General features: G+C 51.6%; 1 protein-coding gene across 1 annotated transcript in view; it reads right to left on the bottom strand.

The window, feature by feature from the left end:
• The window catches only part of CACNA1S (calcium voltage-gated channel subunit alpha1 S), a 72,795-nt gene extending 59,214 nt beyond the window's left edge, over positions 1 to 13,581 (bottom strand). The window contains exons 1-2 of the mRNA XM_055367958.2: positions 13,353 to 13,581; positions 11,272 to 11,377 (exon numbers count right to left, since the gene is read on the bottom strand). Coding sequence (XP_055223933.1) covers positions 11,272 to 11,377; positions 13,353 to 13,504 — 258 coding nt within the window. The 5' untranslated portion in view covers positions 13,505 to 13,581. The remainder of the gene's footprint in view (positions 1 to 11,271; positions 11,378 to 13,352) is intronic.
• Positions 13,582 to 13,698: the final 117 nt, after the last annotated feature.

Below are 13,698 nucleotides of genomic sequence, written 5' to 3'. Positions count from 1 at the left end.
AAATTCTCATCCTTCCATAGACAAGCCTCTAACTGGTACTCCCTGGGGCCACACTTAGCTGGAGGTTGGCATGGTGTGTGACCCCTGATGCACAGGCCTTGCACCTGCTCCCAGGGGCATTGGAGCCAGGTACTTCCAGAGTCTTGGGTTGAAAAAAGCAGGGCTGGGACCGCACATCCCCTCACCCTCCCACTGCCTCTATTTTCAGGCTGAGTCTGCTATCTCCAAGGGTCAGCCAGTCCGGAATACTTCTCCTCCCCTGGCCCGCATGGGGCTTTGTGGGAAGATGATGAGAGCTGGTTGGGCTTTCCTCCAAAAGGATCTGCCCAGCTCTAGTCTCCCTATCTGGGACCACAGAGGCAGCAGCTACCACACCTTCTTCCCCTGCAATCCTACCCTTAGCACAGTGGCCTGGTCAGGACTCCAGGCTCCCAGGCTCCCCATGTGCCCCGCTGGAGGGTTCTGGGATCTACAGAGCTCACTGAAAGGACCTTACTGGGCTGGCCTGGGAAGGGGCTGGCAGAGGCAGCAAAGTGGCTGCAGTTGAAGGGCTCCCTGGGAATGTGCACTGCCACCACATGACTGCCTGTCACCTGGGCCTGAAAATCTCCTTCTTTAGGTTCAAGGCATGGTGACCTGCTCAGGCATAAATCTCACTGGGACAGGGAGGCACTGGACTCATATTCGTTGTTAACTCTTTAAGGCACGTGTGCTGCATGGAGGCAAGGTGGATTTGGCTGAGGAGGAGGAAGCCCAGGGTGCTTGCAGGGAGCTCAGGCTGGGGTGGAGGACAGACGTCCTCAAATGTCCCCTCCCTCTTAGGAATCTTACAGGAAGCTCTCCACATAGGCTTGGCAGGTGCTACTATTAGAAGACAGTTTTACAATATTCCTGATTGCTTTCCTCCCGGATTCCCTCACTTTCTTGTTCCCTTAAGCTGACAGCCAGACTGGGCCCCCTTGCCTCAGGATGGGTTTGTGGCAGGGCCCCAGGCTTTTGTTTTTCAAAGCCTGAGAATCACTGCAGCTTTGGGAAGTCTCAGGGGTAGAGCTCACAGTTTGAAGGTGTGGCAGGATCTGGGAGGAGGCCCTGGGACCCCCAAGAAAGCAGGACCCAGCCTCGATTCCTGCCTTAAGAAGGGTGCAGAGGACCTATAACCCTGTCACCTGCACACTGCCTGAGACCCAGGGCCTGGGCACATTCCCCAGGCAGGCGGGATAACTGAAAGCGCCAGAATAGCTGCAGTGATCCCTCTCCATCCCAGAGGGATATGTGCTCAGGATCCATGGAAAGTTGGTTCACAGGAAAAAATAAGTCATTTCTTGCACGCCTCAGTTGTGGACGGAGGTTTGCTCCGGCTGTGCTGTTTTTCCTGTTTCACAGAGGTGGGAAGTGAGACTTAGAGGGGAATGAGGTGTCTGCTAAAGGCAAGGAGGCGTTGCCTGCTGTGACTGAAGCAACAGCGTTTCTGGTAGGCCGGCCTGATGTGCTGGCCTCTATGGCCACGCCGCACACTGGGTGTCCAGGGCCCTGGCGTCTCCACAAACACCTCAGCCTCCAGGTTTGGAAGATGACCTGCTGAGGAGTGAGGGAAGTGGCTATGTTTAGCCCAACGAACGCTCACCCAAATAGACGTAATTGGAATGGGTATCCCTTGCCATCCTACCTCTGTCTCAGGGGTCTCATTTCCCTCTTCCAGTTCCCTCTTCCCTTCCCTGTACAGCACTTCCCTTACCAGGGAACCAAGCTCCCTCAGGTCTGGGTGGGCCAGACACACCAGGGCTGACTAGACAGAGGGACAATGGGTCTGAGGGTCCCAGTAGGGCTCTGCATGCTCAGGGTGAAGGGGGCTGGGAGAGAAAGGGAGACCAGTGCTGTCTTGGGTAATGAGGATAATAATAGCTAAGCTTTAGTAAGCACCCGCTTATGAGCCCGGCCCTATTCTGGCCACATGCATACATTTAATCCTCACTGAAACTTTATAAGGTAAGTACTTTTTTTTTTTTTTTGCCTTTTCAAGTTTTTATTTGTATACATTTTTGTATTAAAAAGAAAAATAATCATCACAGATTAGAAAGGGCTAACGCAGTAATAGAAGAATGAATGAATCTCTTTAGCCTAGAAAGCGGATACTCTCAATAGTATTAATGTCATAATACAAGCTCATCCAAGCGTTTTACATTTCTTTTTTTTAATGTCCTTTTAAATGTGATGTCCTAGCATGTAGTAAAGATCATGTACTATGAGTGTAAGATGGAAATTTCTCCACAAAGCCAGATAAGTTTTCCTCTCTAGTGAGAAACGGGCTATAATAAGTTCTTAAAAATTCTTATCTTCTCTGCCATGAATGAACATGGCTGAAGGTGGAGAGGCTGCGGGCTGGGGAAAATCCAGGGACCTTTCCACACAGGAGGTTCTCTGGGGTTCCATCCCGGAGGGTGTCACATAACCCAGATCACTCTACTCAGGCTTTTGACAAAAAACAACCCTCACCCTCCATAACTAGTCATCTTCCTTGCCCCTCCTTCTCACTTCCAGGGCCTTCTGAGATGTATCTTTCATAAAATCAATAATCAGGGAAGAGGAAAAAAGAGCTAGGATGGAACAAAAGTAAAACGTTTAGCAACTTTGACACAGGGGCTCGGCACCTCTACCTGAGCTGCAGGGGTCCCGGCTGGGGCAGGGCCGGGTGGCCCTCCTCTACTGGCAATGCATCTGCTCCCAGGTGCAGGAGAGGGTGAGAGAGACCCGCACCTTTCAGGGCTGAGGCACACAGACCTTCTGATGTCTGATGCCCAAAGTTTGTGCTGGCATGGACCAATCTTGGGAGCGTGCAGGATGAACAGGGGGATCTGGGCAGGCTGCTGCCTTGTGTCTCAGGTCTTGGAGCCCCATGGGAGGATGGTGGGTGTGAGGTGGCCAGCCCCGATGGCCCTTGCCATGACAGCTACATTGGTCCTCGATTCAAGTGTCTTCAGAAAGTGAAGATGTTAACTACTCTTTGCAACATTAACTCCTAACAAGTCCAAAAAAAAAAAAAGTACAAGAAGAAAAGAAAAAGCATCCCCCCTCCTCCACCAGCCTATGTTGAGATGAAGCCCTCATCTCTCTGCCCCAAAGGGGCTTTCTCTTTCAAGGATGTGTGTGAAGAAGATGGTAGTCCCCTGGCCTGGGAGTAAACTCTAGATAAGAACAGTCTTTCACCACATCCCAAGGCTTCCTTGTGCCTCCGAGCCCAGCGGAGGACGAACACTGAGGTTTCTGTGGTGCAGGATACAGCACAGGGTGTCGTGACCTGAAGACAAGAAAGGGGGAGGAGGGGGTCCTGGAGTCCAGTGCCTGGTGAAGTGTGGGGCAGGCTCCAGACTGGTCAGGGAAAGGCCTCGGATCCCAGTGTCACAGCAGAGGCCAGACACTCTTCCTTGGTTCATGGTGAATAGGTCACAGGAACTGAGATGGGCTTCCCACATACAACCACTGGGAGGGAAAAGGTAGGGAAGGGTACAGGCCGAAAACAATGAGGTGCCCAAGGTAAGAGGCAGGCCCTCGTCAGCCTGGGATACTGTCTCCTACTCCCAACCCTTGGGCCCAATAGAGGAACCAGTTGAAAAGGAAGGCCCAACACATTTCCATCAGCAAGCAACAGGACCACCAACTCCTCCGTGTTGCCCAGCTCCCACTGAGAGTGGACATACAGTCATACCCATACCCAACACGCATCCCAGTCTGTGCGGGGCAGTCCATCATCATCCTCCCTAGCTTCTGACGACAGCCGACTAAGGTAGGTACTCTTATCCCATCTTACAGATGAGGAAGCCAAAGCACAGAAGGATTAATTTCTCCAGGATCACATAGCTACCAAGAGGCAGAGCCATGATATGTATAGACAGTTCGATTCCAGACTCCATGGTCTCAACCACTATGCCAGGCAGAGGGGAGAGAAAGATACAGTATGCCTGGGACACCTGGGTACATTTGTCAGATCCCGCCCTCAATCCACCCCAGGTCTGTCTTTGCCCCCTGAGGCTTGGGTTCAGTGTGACTTCAGCTGTGGGCTGTTAGTGCTGGGAGGTCAGAGAAGGAAGGGAATGAACATTTATTGAGCAACTCCTGTGTGCCAGGTCAGACACGAGGTTGTTGCGCTCATGGATATAACAGTCCTGAAAAGAAAGATATTGTGGACCAGCCTGACCAACATGGTGAAACCCCATCTCTACTAAAAACAAAAAAAAATTAGCCAGGTGTGGTGGCGTGTGCCTGTAGTTCCAGCTATGCAGGAGGCTGACACAGGAGAATTGCTTGAACCTGGGAAGTGGAGGTTGTAGTGAGGTGAAGTCGTGCCACTGCACTCCAGTCTGGGCGACAGAGTGAGACTTGGTCTCAAAAAAAAAAAAAAAAGAAAGAAAGATATTGTGGTCCTCTGTTCACAGATGAGGTAATGGAGGTTCAGAGAGTTTAGGAAGCTGCCAACCAGAGTCTAGATTGGAGGCAGGTTGGTTTGACTTGAGAGCCCGTCCTTTCCTGCGACTCCCTGGGGAGCTAGCACAGCTTGGGCAAAGGCTTTCCTCCAAGGCTTTCCTCCAAGGCTTCTGTTGTTCAGCTATTACAGTGTCTGCAGCCCCTGTGCCTGGTGTGAAGGGGCATGGGTTGGGATGGGCGGGGGAGAAGCTAAGTGCCCTGAAAGAGGACCTGAGTTCTTGCAGTGGTGGGAGGGCAGGCTCCCAGGTGGGTCTAAAATCCAGGCTTTCATTCATTTCCACAGACCCTTTTAGAGCACCATCACTTCTCTGTACAGTGGCCCAGGCTCAAACCACCCTGTGCTCTGCAGGTCCTGGATCTCTAAGGGGTGAGGCCAGAGCTGCGGTCCTTCTGAGGCCCCAGCCTCCCCAGATGGCGAGGGGAATGGGCTGCTGGCCACAAGAGTTGGCGAGCGCATTCCAGACCCTATAAAAAGACGAACGCCCTGGCTGCTGGAGGCTTAGGCTCCAGCCTTGTGGAGGACGCTGCAGCAACTTGAACCCCAGGAATGCGACAGGGGCCTGGTGGAGCCGGCTGATGCCTGAGGGGTGGGCAGCCACCCTGCAGCCCAGAAGGGGCCAAATGGGCAGCCATCTTGCAGAGCTTGTCGGCCCCTGCCCTGCCCTGCCCTTGAGGAGAGCAGGCACCATTTACTTAAGAAAAATCTAAATTATCCAGAACTTAGAAATAAAGCAAAGAAAGGATGCCATATCTTTGTAATATCATGTTGGAGCATTTTATAACAGGTCTGGCCAAGGATTATCTAATTATCCAGGTCAGGGTTTCTCAACCTCAGCCCTAATGATATTTTGGTCTGGATACTTCTTTGTTGGTGGGAGGGGGCCTGTCCTGTGCATTGCAGGGCCCCTGCCTCTACCCCACTAGATGCTAGTAAGACACATCTCTGCCCCTGCCCCTCCCCCTCACAATTCCAGTTGTTGCCAAATGTCCTCTGGGGCAGAACTACTTCCCCTCCCCAATCCCTTGAAAACCACTGACCTAGGAGGGAATGTAACTTTGTTTAGCTCTCACTATTCTGTCCTCTAGAGATGCAAATGAATTCTGCCTGATAGGAAGATAACCCCAATGGTTAGAGTTTTATTGCCCTGTAGGACATTAACCAGCTTGGTATCCAACCTAGCAATCCTATTCCATCATTCTCTCTCCGGTGTCATAACTTCTGCTCCTCTAATTCCCTTTAACTCAGCTTCACACACCTGCTTGTTCTCTTTTGAGTTGAACTAATCTTTGATATGTGTTCCTTGGATATTTTACTCACAGTTGTGTTTTCACTTTTTGAACATCATACTTTGACATAGGATTGCTTTGAGGGTGAAATGAGATAATGTAGCAAAAGCTATCAGTTTATCATGTCTGCCCAACAATTAGGAAGTCTGATGATTGTTTTTGCTTTTCCACATTGGTCCCCTCAGCCTGGCCTAGGCTGGAATGGTAACCCTGCCCAATAAAGGATGCAGGTCTGCCCAGAGAGCCACCTGGGCATGTGCAGTGATCTAACCTCTCTGCGCTGCAGTTTACTCCTCTGTACAAATGAGAAAAATAAAAGTACCTGCCTCATGGGCATTCAGTGTGATAACACATATAAGGCATTAGAACAGTGACTGACAATATGCAAGTAATCGACAAATATTGAATGTCATTGTTGCTGCTGCTGCTGCTGATTTGCTGGAGGACTGGGGAGGGGTGATCAGGAAAGCCATTAAGAAAAGTTAGGGGTTCCAAGGAGAGAAGACACAGAGTTAAAGAGAAATCAGGGACAAACGATGGGCAGGGTGAAGAGGAATTTTTTACCTGAAATAATCCTTTGGCATAACTGTTGGGGGTTAGATCCTTTGAATCTAGAACAACCTGGGGGTCTCTGTGACTATAGGCATTTTGGCTGGTGAGCCTGCTCTGTGGGGCCTGCATGATCAAAGTTCCTTCTGTTGATAGATAAAGCACTACAACTTAGAAGGTCTTCACTCATCCAGTTACCTCTCTCAAGTATACAATATCATCCCCATTTTATAAAGGAGGAAACTGAGGGAACAGAAAGGTTACATAACTTGTCTAAGATCACACAGCTAGTAGGTGAGTGGGCCTGGGCTCAAAAGCAGATTCTAGCTCCAGAACCCATTTTTATAACCACCATGCCATAATGGGCTGATTTCAGAGGCCCGTGCCACTGTGACATCCCACAGTTGGCCAGGATGTCAGCATCCTGGATCCTCCTCTTGCCACCCTCTGATCTGCTGCATATTCATTCCCAGGACTCCTTGCTCTCTCTGGGCCTCAGTTTCCTCTTCTATTCAGGGAAGATCCTGGGATTTCCCACTGACACAGAGCAGGCAGAGTCAGAGGGGTACCTCTAGCCCCAGGAAACCCGGGCCCCAAGTCTATTACCCTCAGCCAACGCTGGCAGAAGGGATATGGAGGGACACTGCCAAGGGAGCCTATTCCCACAGACAGCAGTCACACCCCCGACCCTGCTCGCACACACGGCAACTGAGGGAAGCCCTTCTTGCCCACAACCATCCCCGCCCCTGCCCCACCCAGCCAGTTTTGCATGTGCCAAAGTGAGGAAACCTCTGTCATAAAATGCTTGGACCTACAAATCCAATTACCCGTCAGTGGACACAGGCACCTGTATCTCCACACATCTGAAGTTGAACTCACCACCTTCCTCCTCCCTACCCCCAACTGCAGTCCTGGTAAGTGATACTGCCACCTGCTCTGTCCCCTTCTGACCCCCAAGTGTCATCCTCCCCCTCCCCCACACCTCTATTCCCACCTGCAGTCCTCACCATGGATTCCACCTGGCAGGTCTTCTCACAGCCATCTTTACCATCACCAGTGCCTTGGCCCAGCCTCCCCTGTTTCCTGCCTGAATGACTTCCCTGGGCTCCCTGCCCCCTTCCTTGCTTCCCATCCCACCCCACGTCACCCCAATCCATGCTCCACATGGGGCCTGATTTTTCTAAATCCCCCCCTGACCTCTATGTCTCTTGTCTCCAGCCCTTTGCCCACGTGGCTTCCTCTGCCCAGAATCCCCTCTCCCGCTTGGCCTTCTACAATGCGCTCCTTCACAGCCAGGCTACATAATGGGGGGCCCAGTACAAGCGAAAATGTGGGCCCCTATGTTCAAACAGTGGGAAATAAGTGCTGATGAAGGTACTAAATATAAAGCTTTTCCCTTTCTTTCAGCCCCTTTCTCAGCCTACCGTGGTGTCTTTTGATTGCTGTTCAGTGTTGTGCAGGGCAAGTGCAGACTGCCACAAGCACCTCCTCCTAATCTTCCCCCTCCACCCTCACCATCCCACAGCCCGACATCCTGTGCCCTGGCCAGAGGTGGAGGTGTGGAGCCAGGCATCTCCCCTTCACTCAGACCCACCACCTCAACCCATAGTGGACATCCGGCACCCAAGGGTGTTGCAATCTCTGCTTCCTGGGAAACAATAAATACCCAGAATCGGGGAGGGCCTTGGAGGCTCCACCTCATAGGTCATTTACTGAATGGACTGCAGCAATGTCAGCCCAGGGTAGAGACAACCAGAGCCATGTCCTTCCCTGAGACACAGCCCTTCCCATTTTCCCACTCAGGTCTCTGTCAAGTGGCCCAGGATCCCAGAGGGCAAAACATCAAGCTGAGAGCCCCTCCTTAGAGGCAGGGAGATGGCAGAAGTCAGGACCTTTTGTGAGCCAAGGTTCCAAGCTTGAGGTGCATGTGCCATTGTCCCAGTGGACTTCACTTACAAATCATAAATTCAAAGATAAAATTAATTAAAATCTCAATACTTTGACCACAGAGCATTCAACCCCAAATGTGGGGCCCTTCTGAGTGGGAGTCCTCTGGGACTGCATAGGTGGCACTTGTATGATCTGTCCCTGTCCTCAACCTTTAGGTCTCAGGTTAAACATCCCATCCTTGGGGAAGCCTTCCTGATCTCAAGACTAGCTTAGGTTCTCTGTCAATATGCTACCATAATGTCCCCAAATCTTGAACCTTTCCCATTTCATTTTAACTACCTGTTTAATTGGTTTTATTATATTTACTTGTTTAATCCATGTAATGAAGCTCTGTGAAGATGGGAACTGTGTCTATTTGGTTCACAGTGATATCCCCAGTATGTGCCAGGGATGTGATAGACACTAAAGATGCATTCGTTAAATGAATGAGAAAGGTCATGAATAATTAAACCTTAGGCCTCCTTTCTTGAAAGCTACGGGTTATTCTGGATGACTGGAAAGACCCCAACCCTTCTCTGCTACCTACAAAGCAGCCAATAGGGCAAGAGAGAGAGTGCCTACTGCCCCTTTCTACTCTGACTCCTCTCATCTCCCTCTTGCTGGGTTTTGTGGACATGAACAGTGAGGACCCCTGAGCTCGAAGCTGGCTGAGCGACCTTGGGTGTCACTGACTTTCTCTGGGCTTCACAATTAAGGGGTCAGGTTAGGAGTCCTCACTGAGCATTCATTTCCCATAGAGCTCTGACATGCCAGGTGGCATTTGCTGCTTTGGAAACATTTCTGATTAGGTTTCCGACTTGCAGGGAACTCATAATACTGTCTCTATGAACTCTAGGCCTAACCCAAGGTTTTGCAACTCCAGCCAACAAACTAAAGAAAAACATACACAGGACCACGTGAAACAGTTAAGGGAGCCAATTTTGTTTCAGGATGGAAGATGACATAACCATTAAAATGTAATTTTTTTTTTTTTTTGAGACAGGGTCTCACTGTGTCACTCGGGCTGGAGTGCAGTGGCATGATCTTGGCTCACTGCAGCCTCGACCTCCCAGGCTCAAGCAATCCTCCCACTTCAGCCTCCCGAGTAGATGGAATGAGAGACATGCACCACCAGGCCCCGCTAATTCAATTTTTGTAGAGACGGGAGTCTCTCTATGTTGCCCAGGCTGGTCTTGAACTCTTGGATGCAAGTGATCTTCACGTCTCAGCCTCTCAAAGTGCTGGGATTACAGGCATGAGTCACTGCATCCAGCAGAGGTATAATTTAATATCCTCCAAGGTGGGGCAGAGTTTTTTGCAAAAGTAGTCAATGTCACAAGGAACTGAGGCCCAAAAATATGAAATCCTGAAGGGTGGGGTAGACCCAGAGCTCTCCCTGCATTCAGGGACATGGAGACTAACCCTATGGTGTAGAATGCCCAGACTTTAAGAAATGCCTTCCTTGCCGGCAAAGGTGGCATTGGCCCTGCCAACATTTAATCCCACTTTCCTTCCACACTCGGGAGCTCAGAGTGTTTTCCCCTCATAGCAAGCACACATTTAGAATCCCAGCTTCCCATCAGCTCAAGATAGATTCCCATGGAAACCAGCATAAAGGAAAGGCAGAGATGTGTCAGGCCCTGGACACATGCAAATATGCCTCCTCCCTCCCGGGCCCTGCAGTTTCAGTGCAGGAAAAAAGCCCTGTTGAAAAGGTGGTTCCATTGTCCTGTCCCCTAGGGAGCCTGAGGCCACTGTTTCTAAGAGGGCTTCCCCTAGAAGTCTTTCTGCCGTCACCCATCACCTTGGCAACACAGCCTGTACAAGAGCAGGTTCTGGCTAGGTGTGGTGGCTCACACCTATAATCACAGCACTTTGGAAGGCTGAGACTGGTGGATCACCTGAGGTCAGGAGTTCGAGGCCAGCCTGGCCAACATGGCGAAACCCCATCTCAACTAAAAATATGAAAATTATCTGGGCATGGTGGCGGGCGCCTGTAATCCCAGCTACTTGGGAGGCTGAGGCAGGAGCATCACTTGAACCCAGGAGGCGGAGGTTGCAGTGAGCTGAGAGCCGAGATCACACAGCCTGGGCAACAGAGTGAGACTCTGTCTCAAAAGAAAAGGTTCTAAAATCAGAGAGACCAAGCTGGAGGCCCTACCACAAGATTTAGATGTGGGTGACCCTGGGTAATGTACCTAAACTCCCTGAATATCAGTCTCCTTTGTCTTTTAAATGGGTCTAATAATGTTACTTACCCCACAGGAGTAGTTATAGGGATTAAATAATACAATAATGTAAAATATTTAGCACAAATCCTGGCATTTAATAAGCACTTACTAAATGCTAGCCATTTTTATTATTAATTAGCTATTGAGTAAGTAAGTCCCTGAACCTCTGTAGGTCTCAGTTTTCTGATCCATAAAACAGAATGAGGTGGAGAGGAGGTAGGACAGCTTGATTTTTGAATATCCCTTCCAGCCCTGGCATTTTATGGTTCCAGGTATGTGTTACTGATGAAGGGGTGAAGAGATAGTGGTATTATAGAACTCTAAAACATGTCCTTGCTTCAGATTCCTGGATAAAACTCTCCCATGAAGGCAAACTTAGTGGACACAAGTTTCTTATGAATTACATCTGGGGAAGAGAAATTAGCATTCAACCTCTGTGGCTCACTAGCTGACCTTACTAAGCCTCAGTTTCCACATCTGTCAAATGGAACCACTTTATGAGTTGGTTGTGAGGATTAAATGAGTTTACTCTCATCAGGTATTAGCACAGTGCCTGGGACCAATGAGTACGTGCTCAGTGCTGGCTGACAATATCACAGAATCTGGAATAAGCAGGTTGACCCTGGAAACCCATTGAGCCACTCAGCCAGCCCTGCAGGTGGCTGGGGATGCAGGGACTGCTTCGTCAGGGAGCTGAACCACCAGCACCATCCCCCAGAACAGAGTCCACCAAGGGGGCCTCCCCAAGCCTGGGGCTGCAGGCTCGCAGGAAGGGAGATGGAAGGGCCAATCTTACCAGGCCGAGGTTCAGAGAGTTGTTGTCATCTTCCGGCATGGGCAGGTACATGGCCAGGGCCACACAATTGGCAAAGATGGTGAGCAAGATGATCGTCTCGAAGGGCCTGGAGCCAGGGTTAAGGAGAGCCCTCGAGTGAGGCAAGGGACTTACAGGGTTAAGGGGAAGAGGGCGCTGAGGGTCAGTCTGGACTGTGACTCTGATGCCAGGCTGCTGGACAGGCTCATGGACGCTCACCCACGCTGCTCCTTCCCTGAGCCCCTGCAGGGTACAGTGAGGACCAGGTTCCTGTCTTGACATCTGGCTCCCTCTCCTCAGGAACAAGTCACTTTCATGTAGACTCCTTGGAATGGCAAAGGTCTGGTCCCTGGCTGAGGGCTCCTCAGCTTTAAGGCCTAGGGGGTCTTCACACCGCTCCACTCTCAGTGCCTGTCCATGCCCTTGCCTGCTCCCAAGGAGCCATGACTTTGGCAGATTCTGGCCAATCCACAGAGGCTTACCCAGATAAATGGCATGGGAGGGTAAGGGTTGATGCAGGGTAAGGTTGAGAACTCACTGAGTGGGACTGGGAACGAGAGATGGAGAGACGAATGCTGAATTTCCAGAGCCATGTGCGCATGGTGGTGTGCACGTGCTCACACCTGTCACACCTCACTCCTCCCAGACACCCCCCCCCCCGCCACAGCCATTTCCAGGGGGTACCCCAGGCCCATGGCTGTCTCGACTTTCTGGCCCACTAGGCAGCAAGTGTGGAAAGAGCTAGAGAAAGCAAGGGAGGAAGCGAGGGAGTTGTTTGGGGTGGAGGGGGAGGCATATTATGTAGATGGGCTTGACAGAAAAATCCCATTCTCTTCCCAGGAACCTCCAGTGTTTGAGAAAAGAGGAGGGCCACAGGGGCAGGGGGCTACAAGAGGGGAAGGTGCAGAGGAGCAGAGGATGAAGGAGAGGGAGAACCCACAGAGTAAACCTGATTGCAGAAGAGAGGCAAGGAGGGAGGGCCTAGGAGGGTTTGATGTGGGCGATCCACCGCCTGGCCGAGAGCGGGTCAGGGGAACAGGGCTGACCCTGACCCCAAACTATCTCTACTTGCCCCACGTTTCTCTTGTCCTTCCAGTTATCCCTCATTCTCCTTCCTTCTAGGGAACAGCTGGTAGGAGCCCAGCCTTCCAGACCTCTTCAGAAATATTTCAAATATGCCCCACCCTCGCTCTCAGAACCCACTTGACACAGCCCTCCCCTTCTCTCTGTCACTCCTTCCTCCCTTCCCCAAATAAGCCAGATATTTTCATCATTCTCCCCGCCAGAGCAAATGCAAACATAGCATGAGTTTCAAAGTCCCTGTCCCCAGGGTGGCACGTCTGAGCTAGAACAACGAGGCTTATTTGGCCTGTGTCTTGGAGCCACTCAGACCAGGCGTCTTTCAGATCCATTTCTCCCCTTGGCTTCTGTCCTCAGCTGGGACCTGCCCCCAGAGGAAGCCTTCCTTCAGCTCACCTCTGTCCACTGTCACCCCCCACCCAACCCAAACAAGGGAGAGTTTTCTCAAAGAGGCCATCGCATCTTTTTTTGGTCCCTATCCTATTCTAAAATGAGGCTGGTGCTTCAGAAACCTAGTGGCACCCCATGATAATGTGGATTTGGGCACACATGGGAACAGTCCCCATGAAACAGGCCCCACCCATAGGTGCTCAGTAGGCATCTCTGGTTGTCATCCAGGACTTGGGTGGCCCACTCAGGCCCAGGAAGCCCCACCAAGTCCTCCTTCTCTTCCTCTTCCTCCTCCTCCTCCTCCTCCCCCTCCTCTTCCTCCTCCTCCCCCACCCACCTCCTCTTCCTCCTCTTCCTCCTCCTCCTCTTCCTCCTCCTCCCCCAACCTCCTCCTCTTCCTCCTCTTCCTCCTCCTCCTCTCCTGCTTAGCCGAGGGCTCCTTCCCCCAGCTGCTCACTCAATTCTGTGAGTTCACCCCACGTCTAAGTGCCAGGCCTCCCTGGCCCTCCTGTAGGAAGTTTGTGCTCTGTGATCACCCCGAATCCCTCCCTCATGACGCACACTCCCCCCACGGCCCGGGCCCTGAAGGATACTTCCATTCTACGATGTTGATGCAGGCCTTCCTAAGGGGGTTCTCCAGGGTCAGGCAGAACAAGGCCCGGGGTGGCCTTGGCAGAATCTCAGGAACCGGCTTCTTGGGCTGTTTCTTCCTCAGGCCTTCATCCTGGGGTGAGGATGGCTCCATGGCTTCCCTGGGAATCTGGCTTTCTCCTGCTCCCCCACCCCAGTGCTCTCCCTTCCCTGCGTCCCCAATGCCCCCGCCTTGGGGACTAGGCTGGCTGAGGCTGTCGGCTGAGCCTGCCCTGCTGAGCCAGCCGGGGGGCGGGGGCAGGAGTGGGGGCAGGAGGATTACTCTCCTCGCTCCCAGCAAGTAAAATT

The sequence above is a fragment of the Gorilla gorilla genome, chromosome 1 (genome assembly GCF_029281585.2).
Source record: "Gorilla gorilla gorilla isolate KB3781 chromosome 1, NHGRI_mGorGor1-v2.1_pri, whole genome shotgun sequence".
Lineage (NCBI taxonomy): Eukaryota > Metazoa > Chordata > Mammalia > Primates > Hominidae > Gorilla > Gorilla gorilla.
This window is presented reverse-complemented; position numbering and strand designations above follow the sequence as displayed.